Genomic DNA, 11,694 nt, shown 5'->3' with positions numbered 1-11,694 from the left:
GAGAGCAATGCGAGTTGTGACTGACCAACCAGAGATGCGAGAGGAGGAGGTGCAACCCCGCTTCTTATACCCGATACCCATAGGATAGAAGGGTATTATAACTTTGTGACAGGCAGAAGAAAGCACCTCCAACCCTATAAAGTATATATATATTCGTGATCAGTGACAACAGTCGAGTCTTTACGTCCGTCTGTCTGTTCGTCCGTCCATATGAATACCTAGATCTCCGAGACTATAAGAGATAAATATATAATTTTTTTCGACAATACTCGTTATATTTTTACGCAAAACAAATTTGTTTCAAATCTTTGCCACTCCCTTTTCCACCCCCGTAAAATGATAAAAACCTAATTCCAAATGTAATTTTGAAGTTTGTGATTTTTAGTATATACAACATTAACTACACTTTTTATGATTCTTGAAAATTTCGTTGCGATCAGACAAAAATTGTAGAACTTATTTATACTTTTGTATGTATCCTGCACTCTATGGTATATTTTAAATGTAGTACTATATCAATGTACCAAATGTAGCCTTTCGGTTTATAGTAGTATATTTTAAAATTATTCAAAATGGGTAGCGGGTATCTCAAAGTCGAGCACACTCGACTGAAGCTTTCTTACTTGTTTTTTTTTTTTTTGCACCCTACGTACAGGGTTTATTTATAGCGAGCGCAGGCCATTAATGCAATCTATGCCACTTGATAAGTACTTGAGTTTTATCCAGTTTCGTTTAGTCTCATCTCTCATAATCTTGCTGATTTACTCAGTGCCATCTCTCTCACCCACACATCTTTGCCATAGATCTGGCTTCCTTTCCTTTAAATTAAGCGAAATGAGTGTTAAATGAGTGAAATTGCTTCAAAGATTAGATGACATAATTAAAATCTCTTTAAACTATATAAAAAAAAACTATATACTAAATACAAGGAGTTCAAAAATAATGCAAAACAAGTTTCGATATTTACCTAATCAAAAAGATTTCACAAAATGAGTGAAATTGCCTAAAAGATACTTTGAAATTTGATATTGTGGCCAAAAAGTGGACAAAGCTACAAGTTTCGATTAAATGTTGAAAAAAAACAGAGTAAAAAAGTGAGTTGCTGCTTAAGCTATACCCTGTAATAAATTGTGCATACATTTTGTATATCAAAAGTGCAAAATTGTTATTGTTAACATAATTCAATTTGTTCCCTTTTAAATGAATTCGTTCAAGAATTTCAGACTAACCTTGCACATATTTGAAAATTACAGGGTATCTGTGACACAAGGCGAACATATATGGGCCTCAAAAACCATTTGGCAGCATGCATAGTCAAGTATTGAAATTGTAGTGTCCTTTAAAACGAACCCCGTCCCCATCTTTTTTTTTCTTCTCTGCAATCTATCTCCATTTCGCTCTCTCTCTCTCGCTCGCTCACACTCGGCTGTTCATTAAAGTGCTTTAGCTTTTTAACCTACAAAAAAAGTTGTCGAGTAGGAGAGAGAAAGAGAGAGAGAGAGGGGAGGAAAAGAGAGAGAACGGCATTTAACATCATTGCCATTTGGGATGGGCGTTTGATGGGACGAGAGGGCGGTTTCAATCTATTCATAAAATACGCAACGTTGACCTTTTTTTACAACATGGTTGGGGGTGGATGCTACACCTCCCCCTACTCCCCCCTTCTCCATCCAACACGCACTCACACTCGCACTTGTGTGTGCAGTGAAACCTTTGAGAAAGGACTCTGGATATTGGACACCGTTGAATGGGGTCACATGACTGCAAATTATGTCACAGGCGGCAATTTCAGATGATTTTAATGATGGTGCAAGTCAACTACGACACATGGGAGTTGACCCTCAAACCTCAACCCTCCAAAATAAAGACGACCACTATATGTACATATGTTTGCATCTATATATTTTACAATCAACAAATGCAGAGTCATCGCCTCGGCGATTACATTTAACTAAAAGTATTTAAAGGAATGCTGTTACCTTAATCTTTCGATATCTTTCCAGTGCCAATTAACAATTTACGCACAAATTGTTGGGACACGTTTCAAATACCATGTACTTGATGCCTAACTCAATGTTTGTAATTCAGTAGATTCTTCTTCAATGAGGTAAGACAAATTATATAAATAAATACATAACTTTTAATCTTTACTACACATAAAGAAATAACGTGCTAAAATCAAGAATAAAATCTTGAATCAAGATTGTTTTTATACCCGCTACCCATAGGGTAGATGGGTATTATAACTTTGTGCTGGCAGGAAATGTATGTAACAGGTAGAAGGATACATCTCCGACCCCATAAAGTATATATAAGAATATATTCTTGATCAGCATCAACAGCCGAGACGATCTAGCCATGTCCGTCTGTCCGTCTGTCCGTATGAACACCTAGATCTCAGAGACTATAAGAGATAGAGCTATAATTTTTTTTCGACAGCATTTGTTATGTTTGCACGCATATGAAGTTTGTTTAAAATTTTTGCCACGCCCACTTCCGCCCCTGCAAATAAAAAAAATCGAATAACAAGCGTAATTGTAAAGCTAGAATTGCGAATTTTTGCATATACAATAACTTTAATTTAGTATATTTGGTATATTTTAATAATAATACCCAAAATATATTTTTAGTATTTTTGTAGTATATTTGGTATATTTTGAGAATAATACCGCAAAATATATTGTTTTTATTCAAAATGAGTAGCGGGTATCTCACAGTCGAGCACACTCGACTGTAGCTTTCTTACTTGTTTTTTTCAATCTTTTACTTATTAATTGGATAATCTGTACAGCATATTTAAAGTACCTTACCTTACCGTACACAGGGATAGCAAATTTAAAAAAATAAACCAAACCTCAACTCAAATATGAGGATTATGTACATACACATATGTACATATATTAAGATTATTTGATGCCAAAATTGAACCAAGAAGGTTTATTCTAAAATCAAGAGGTCATAGGTTCTAATTTTAAAGGAAGGCAATTCCAAAATTGTAAGAAACTAAAACAAACTTCGTTTTTCTCTTACTTTTCGTTGGAGATTTTTTTCTCACTGTGTATTTTATATTTTTCTTTTACTTATTGAAAACATTTGTTGGTTGAGATTTATTTAAATGAAAGGGAATAATGATCACACTTTAAAACAATAGTTTAGTAGAATCAAAGGCTTAGATTAAATAAATATAGCTACACTGAAAAAAATACCAATTTCTAAAATTAAAAACCTTTGTCTTAAGATTCTTAAGTTAAGAATTGTGTTTATAAAATAAGTTCACTTTAAGAACAAAACATTAGTCTAAAAAATGGCAAATTTTGAAAATAACATCAAAAATTCTATATTTAGTTTACAAAATTTTGTATTCCATTGAAATTCTTATAAAGTTTTTATCTAACTTTAAATGTTTTCATTCATAGCTTTGTTAGTCGAGCTGTCACAAACCATTCTTAATCGTAGTCTAAGAGAGAAGGTCTTGATAATAAAGTGATCAACATACCAATGAATAACTGAATATGCTCATTAAATCATAAAATGCTAAAATAATAAAAAAGTAGTATGAAAAATAAAACAATAAAATATCATAAATATTATATTATAATAAGATTTTTGGTCTTAAAAATATAAGAAATTGGCTACTATATTAAATGTGCCTAAAATCAAAATTAAGTTTTGTAACATTAAGATTTTCATCTTTTGATTTAGTAGTATTTTTATATATATAGTAACTATGTAATGACAAATTCGAATGCCAACCACTCACGCTTTCAGCCATACAATTCAAATGAAACAAATGCTAATTAGAATGATATGTAGATGGCTAAAATGTGCTGCAACGGGACTGGACACTTTTTAATAAGGGACTGCCAATTGTCTCTCTGGGGCTGCCAGACAGCCAGCACAAATTTGTGGCTTAACAATTGCGCTCAACTTGCAGGCAAAGTAGTAGTTGATAGACCCAAGCACTGCTCATGATTCCCCCGCTTTCTTCTCCCCCCTCTCTCTCTTTCTCTCTCTCTCTCTCTCTCGCTCGCTTTCTTCTGGTTCCTCTCTCTCGTGCCCGCCCATCTAAAAGGGTATACAGGCTGTAATAAGAGCGCACCCCGAATCATTTCGCAATACAAAGAAAGGGGGCGACTGACATGGTCTTCATTTCCCTCTCTCCCACTCCCTCTCTCTCCGTCTACGTCAACAAAAGGACGACGCCGCACACACACACACACACACACATCGCTTGCTGTCTGTCTTTGTTTGCCTCTGTGTGTGTGTGTGTGTGTTTGCCTTGTCTTTGTGTTTATGCGGAAATTGCAACTGAGCTGACGGCAGGACTGGGGGATAGAGTGGGCAGTCCCTGTTGTCGACTGTCGACTGTCGACTGGAGTCACAGGAGTTGCGTTTGCAAAGATAGATGGATAGATGGTTGGATGGATGGAAGGAAGGAAGGAGTACGACGAAGTTGTTTGCCTGGTGTCGAGAAGTTTGTGCTTATTCTTTTTAATGCCCTTTGCTGAGGGGTATTACAATGTTTGTCACGCCGAGGGTAACACATCAATGCAACATATTCAATGTCCTCTCAGCCTCTGAGCCGAAACGAGCGACTCTATATATGATATGAGATTGTACAACTTTCGGTTGGTGTAGCCAAACTTCGGCGTGCTGTAAATAATTTTTGGGTTTCTTCTGTTTTTCAATTTTTGATTTTTTTTGGTAAAGTCAGTCAAAGATAAAGCCGGACAAGCTGAGTGCGAATGCAAGAGCAAGTAACTGGAGTGGGAAGGTGGAAAGCGGTTTCGTCGTGGAAAGTGACATTGATGAAACGAGCCCATGAACATTAGCCAAATACTTGCAAAAATTTAGCACTACGTGAGTGAGTGAGTGAGCGTGTGTTTGTTTGCGCGCTGAACCCAGACAACCCACACAGCACAACCACACACACACCCACACCCACACACACTAGTACAAACACTCACACTCACACACAGCGAGTTAGGGATGGCGCTGAAGCAACAGAAGTCGTACAAGGACAATCCCAAGCACCCCCCGCTGCTCCCTGTCGCCTTGCCGTCAAACTGAACCGAACCGAACCGTGCTGAACCGAAACCGACCCCATTGGCAAAACAACAAGTAAATGGGGAGGCTGACAACTGTGCTCGACTATCTAATACCCCACAACATGCATATGCAGTCAGCAATCTCTGCCTAAACTCTCAATGTACGCTTAAAAGAGTCACAAGTGTCCGCCTGATGGAGGTATCCCTTGAATAGAGCTGTCCCCTAAGGAAATTTTTAATCTTATCATATTGTTACCCTTAAATTACTTCTTTTTGTGTATCTGAAAAAGTGAACTCTTATGCTTAAAAGAGTCAAATATGTATGGAGCCCATAACAAGTGTCCGTCTAATGGAGGTATTGGCCGAATAGAACTGTCCATTAAGCGAGTTTTTACTCTAAAATATCTTGTTGTCCATTCAAAGGGGTGTACACTTAAAAGAGTGTACTATGTGGGAAAACCATAGCAAGTGTCCGCCTGATGGAGGTATCCGCTTAATAGAACTGTCCCTTAAGGAAGTTTTTACTCTAATCTAATTTTTAATCTAAAATACATTATTATTGTGAAAGATTGAACTCTTATAGTTACATATCTTGTTGTCCATTCAAAGGGGTGTACACTTAATAGAGTGAAAACCATAACAAGTGTCCGCCTGATAGAGGTATCCGCAGAATAGAGCTGTTCATTAAGGAAATTTTGACTCCAATCATTATTTTTACCCTTAAATTACCTATTTTAGTGTATCTAAAAGTCTGCAATCTTATAGTTACTTATCTTGTTGTCCGTTCAGAGGGGTGTTTGCTCAAAAGAGTGAACTATGTAGGAAAATTATACCAAATAAGTGTCCGCCTAATGGAGGTATCTGCTGAATAGAACTTTCCATTAAGGGAGTTTTTCCTCTAATTATATTTTTACCCTTAAATTAGATTTATTTGTGTTTATTTGAAAGAGTGAACTCCTATAGTCACTTATCTTTAGTAATCCAAACTAGGACGGACAGTCAAGTAAGAATGGCCATCAAATGTGTATACCCTTTGTGATTGCCGGGTATACAAGAAAGAGATGAAGTGACACTCCACAAAAGCATTTGGCAAACCGGCGACGACTGAGCGACTAACTTCAAAGCTTTACAGCTGGGCGTGGTCACATCCCGCCTCTTCCTCCCCACACACACACATACACACACACACACACACTCACTAAGTGTGTTGTAGTGCTGATTCCCCCCCCATCCGTGTGTTTCCTTTGCTTGGTGTTGTTGCTGCTCAGACATTTGATTTGATTTGAATATGATGTGCGAGAGATTTCAATTTCCTATGATTAATTCTATGGTAACCATCGCATTAATCGGATGTGCGCCATGCCACAATTTCGATATCTATCTATCTAATTCGTGTATCATTCAATCAGTTTCCTTCCCCCTCAGCTGCTGTCATTTCCCCAGCATTCAAAATAGCATTATAGTGTTTATGAATATGCCCCTAAATTGAGAAATTTCAAATAAACAACACTCCCTCCAAAAAAAAAAAAATGTAAAATAAACAAAAACTTTAAAATCACTTAAACAAATAAGTATTCCCAGAATCATTTGAGAAAGCTGTTCGTTATCGATGGTAAATGCATTTAAATAAACAAATATTTGCAGCACATTTCACTCAAAATTAATGTTAATAAGTAGCGCATGAAAATATCCTTTTACTGAATTCATTCTATAATTATATTAACTTCTCATTATTTGCCAATTAATTAAGAGGGGTTTATTTTCTACTGCTATTGTGTTGTGTTCCCCTTGCCACGCTGTTATCGATAACATTCAATAGTGCTACCCCTTTCGCTTAAGTCCCGCGGCTACCGCAAGCAAAACCAACAAAAGCCCGCGTAATGAAATGCTAGCTGGAATTATCACGCCCAACCCCGCTAACTTGCCACCTCAAAACACAGCAAAACACCCATCCTTCTTGCTCACACACAACACACACACACAGTCAGTCAGCTTCTGTGCTTCTGCATGCCCTCAAAACTCACCCTCCTTTTCTTTTGCTAGCTGCTTCTTCTTGCCATTGCTGCCCACCTGCTTTTATAAGCTAAAGCTGAACCATAATGCTTTGACTTCAACTGTCCCAGCTGTTTTCATTTATTTCATTTTTTAGTGTGCTTTTCGCTTATACCCTATAAGGTTGAACAGTTGTGTGGGCATGACTGACCTTAGTTAGTGGGTTCAGTATAACAAAGCAGCTAGAGTTAAAAGAGTTACTAAAGATCAGCAAATACAGCTTAATATTGTTTTACTGCAATAAGAAATAATGACTTAACTTTTGCCATACAAAAATATGAGTCTCATTTGCATACAAATATTACTGCAGTTTGGTATATTATTTAGCACTAAAATTAAGGCATTGCATCATGGAAAAATATACTTTATACTAAACTAAATTCGCATAATTGCGAACCCACTAAAGTAATTAGCAGGGTATTTGCACGTTGATCCTGGTTTGTCGCATATCAAATTGGACTTGTTTCGTTTATTTTGTTTTATTTTGTTTGGTTTAATAAGACTGTTTAACAACAACAACAACGGCAGCAGCAGCAACAGAACGAAACATACACAAATGACCCTCAGATGCCGCAACGTGTTAAGCGGCAGCGCAGTCGACAGCGGCAGACAAAGAGCAACAATAACAACAACACGAGGAGCAGGTAGACACACCGACAGACAGAAGAGCAAGCAAAGCAAAGCGAGGCAAGGCAACTACAACAACAACAACAGCAGCAACGATGGCTCGCCACAACACACAAACCGTTTCAAACCGGTTCAGCGCGTCGCTGCTTTCGTCGACGTCGACGTCGGCGTCATATTGCCTCGTGTGCGCTTCTTATGGCTCTGTGTGTGTGTGAGCTTAGGCAATGCGCCTGTATTTCGATTTCTGTCTGCCAGCGTCTGTTTGTGTATGTGTCTACGATTGTGTTTCTGTTGCTGTTTTTGCAATGTGTACGTGTGAGTGCGTGTGTGTGTTGTTCCTCTTCGAAGTTCGAACCGTTGTGTCTGGCTGTGAACCGCTCTCTCTCTGAACGCAACGCGCTCATTGCAGAATTGTAGAGCGACAAGCCAAGTGCGTGCGAGCGAGCGAGCAATATACTGTGGCTGCGAGGCTAACTGTGATTGCGATTGCCTGGCACCGGTTCATAAATTGGTTTCTGCTCTGGTTTTTTGTAGTTGTTTTCGTTTCGTTTCTTTTTTTTTGTGTTACGTTCGCTCACTTCACTGACTGACTCTGGCTACTACTAGCGCTCTCTCGTTCGCTCCCAACTGGTACGGTGCGTCTCTGTTGTTCAGTAAACGAACGATACTCAAATACGACGCACGCTTTGCTCTTGTTCAAGCTAGTTGTTGTTGTTCTTGTTGTTGTTGTTGCTCTTGTTGTTGTTATTGTTTCTTGTTATTATTGTTAGTACAATAACTATTATTTATATTTGATTATTGAACGTATTTGGTTTCGGTTTCGGTATCGATTCATTTATCGAGATGTCGCAGCGCAAATACAAGAATCCCGTTAACAATCATTTCATCTATAACGATGATATACGCAAGAGCACATGCAAAATTTGCTATTTCGATATGGCTGGTCGCCATTCGGAGAACCTGATGCGACATCTGAAGCGCAAGCACCCGGCCACGTACGGCGAGGTGATGATCGAAAGGCAGCGACGTCGATCCGCCAATCCGCCGCATCAAACCGGTTCAAAAGCAGCAACCGATTCGACAACAGCAACAGCAACGTCAACGACGACGGCGGCGACGTCGACGTCGACTTCCACAGCAGCAGCAGCAGCAGCAGCCGGTGGTCCGTTGTCATCCATGTTCAAATTCGAAACGGAACCGCATAAATTGTTCATCAAATCAGTAAGTGTGATAGAGCGAGGGAGAGAGAGAGAAAGAGAGAGCGAGAGAGGGTGAACCGTACTCTTGTTTTCGAGGTTATGTTCCACATTTGTCTAACCTTATCAGCTAATGCACGATTTTGTTTCAACTATAGGAAAAATTGACATTCCGACTTGATGAACCTGGCCAACAACCGCAACAGGTAACAACAACAAACTACACTAAGCAAACAGATCGTCCTTTAATGGACACCTCCTTTAGCCGGTTAATTCCTCTTACTATGTTTCCTGAACAATTTCGCCTCTTTTAAGTGGACATCCCCCGGTTTTCACTGCAGTATAGACCAGCTTTATCAATAATCTTAAGAAACCCTTTATATTTTATTCTGCAGATTTGTGTTTAACTACCAATTAATGGGTTCGTTGTTTAGAAACTTAGATTGGATTTCTTTCCAACCGAATTTTTGGTGTTTTATTCATTTGCATTTCCTACTAACAAAAACATTTCCCAAGCAACTTCTGAAATTGTAGCCATAAAAATAAATAAATTACAAAAAAAACATCTCTTCACTTAAAAAAACCCTTATCAACCCCTAAACGGATCATTATAGATGCATGAAAGCAACCCCGCTGAGCTATTGTTGTTTTTTACTTTTCTCACTACAAATTAAAATCAGATTACGCTTAACATCAATATGAATTGTTTTAAAGAATTCCCATAATGATTTAAATGGGAAACCCAAGAAGAAGAAAGAATTCCCTTAAGCATAAGTCCTGATTCCGATTCACAATTACTAATGCCAACCCAAAATCTTGCAGATGCCCATGTCGGAGACCTGTTCCAATGGCTTCGATGACGACGAAGATGAGGACGCCGAGGATCCAACGCCCAATGGACAATTCGAGAGCGTTTTTCTAGCCAAAACTGAGCTGCGCGACAGTCACTTGAACGATTCCTGCGAATCGATCACATATCAGGACAGTCATGCCGATGAGAATGCCTTCATCATCACCAATTTAACGCAACACAGTTCCGAGACCCCGGCAAATACTTCCTCCTCATCGAACGCAAGTGCACTTCCCATGCCCAACCCGAACTCATCGGTATCCTCAACGGCGACCGCAACGACAACGGTGCCGAATTGTGGAGCGATTGCAGCGAGTTGTTCCAATCCGGATGATGCATTTTTCCTACAATATCTGGGCAATAAGTTTGGCAAATATTCCGAGAATACCCGCAATACGGTGCAGTTTCATATTAATCGCATACTCTATAAGGCGGACATGGGATGCTATGAAAATGGCGATGTATCCAAGTTGTCCGATGCGGATATTTAAATACTTACTTTCGATTTTAAGTGGATAATAAATGACATGTGTTAAAACTAAAGGAATATGATTAAGATAGAGATAAACAAAAAAAAACAAAAACTGGGACTAACCCTTGGGACTTATCGATATGCACATATGTTTTGTTGACCCGCACACTTTTTATAACCGAGCTGTCAGCTTCTGAAACTAATCGGTAAGTGTGCTAAGCTTGTGATATGCAATATATGTATACCTTATATGCACATTTTACTTATCAAACCATGAGTTTATAGAACAAGCATATTTGTATGTTCTATATAAAAGATGGTACTTTCTTATATATGTTCCAGAAAATTGGGTTTATACAGAACAACTATTGAACATAAGAACTGTCATAACAAATACAGGTTTTTATTTATCCGTTATATTTGTCATGCACTCTAAAAACTAGTCTGCAAAAATCTGTTTAGAAATTAGTTATTTGTAATTTACTGACACAATTAAATTGAAAAGATTTTAGACAAAACCCGATAGAATAAAGAATTTTGTTGCTTGTTCTGTACTTTTTTATAAATTTCATAAAATTTGGCTTATATTCGTTAGCGATATGAACTGTCATAGCAAATGCAGGTTTCATTCCGACCCGTAGATGTTTGTACACTTATCGATGAAAATATTTATGTAGCTGACAGCTGTTGAAAAGTCTGATATAGTATCAAATTTCTGCTATAGGACTTACACAAAAGTATGTAAATAGGAACAATTTACTAGAACAATGTGTAAGAACTTCGTTATTTTTATACCTAGCTAGCGGGTATAAATTTGGATGGAAGGATATTATAACTTTGTGCCTGTATGAAATGAATGTGACAGGCAGGAAAAGTCATCACCGAACCTATAAACTATATATATTCTTCTTCTTCGTCTGCCTGTCTGTTTGTATGAACACCTATGTAGATCTCAGAGACTATGAGAGATAGAGCTATTATTGTATTTCGACAGCATTTGTTATGTTTGCACGCAGATCAAGTTTGTTTTAAATTTTTGTCACGCCTACTTCCGCACCAGCAAATTGATAAAAATTTAAAAACAAGCGTAATTTTAAAGCTAGACTCACGAATTGTGGTGCATGCAATAATATCTATAGTTTTTATGATTTCTGGAAATTTGGTTGCGATAAGAAAAAAATTGTAGAACTTATTTAAGATATACTTTTGCATGGGAAAATTCGCCTAGTTAATTGTTTTAATTGCTTTGGCTGACAATCTGGTATATTTTGCACTCTATGGTATATTTTGAATGTAGTACTATAACAATATACCAAATATGACATTTGGTATATTAATGTAGTATATTTTAAAATGAATACCGCACTGTTTTGCTTTTATTGACAATGGAAAGCGGATATCTCAAAGTCGAGCACACTCGACTTTGGCTTTCTTGTTATACTCCATTTT

At 37.8% G+C, this 11,694-nt stretch overlaps 1 protein-coding gene across 1 annotated transcript; it reads left to right on the top strand.

The window, feature by feature from the left end:
• The first annotated feature begins 8,393 nt into the window (after positions 1-8,393).
• On the top strand, positions 8,394-10,753 carry LOC132796661 (uncharacterized). Its single transcript, XM_060807911.1, has 3 exons — positions 8,394-8,948; positions 9,082-9,129; positions 9,746-10,753. Exons 1-3 carry the CDS (start codon positions 8,571-8,573, stop codon positions 10,262-10,264), a joined length of 945 nt encoding a protein of 314 aa, XP_060663894.1. The 5' UTR covers positions 8,394-8,570; the 3' UTR covers positions 10,265-10,753.
• The last annotated feature ends 941 nt before the right edge of the window (positions 10,754-11,694 follow it).

The sequence above is a fragment of the Drosophila nasuta genome, chromosome X (assembly GCF_023558535.2).
Source record: "Drosophila nasuta strain 15112-1781.00 chromosome X, ASM2355853v1, whole genome shotgun sequence".
NCBI classification, from domain to species: Eukaryota; Metazoa; Arthropoda; class Insecta; order Diptera; family Drosophilidae; genus Drosophila; species Drosophila nasuta.
Note: the sequence above shows the minus strand (reverse complement) of the source record. Positions and strands in the feature narration are given on the sequence as shown.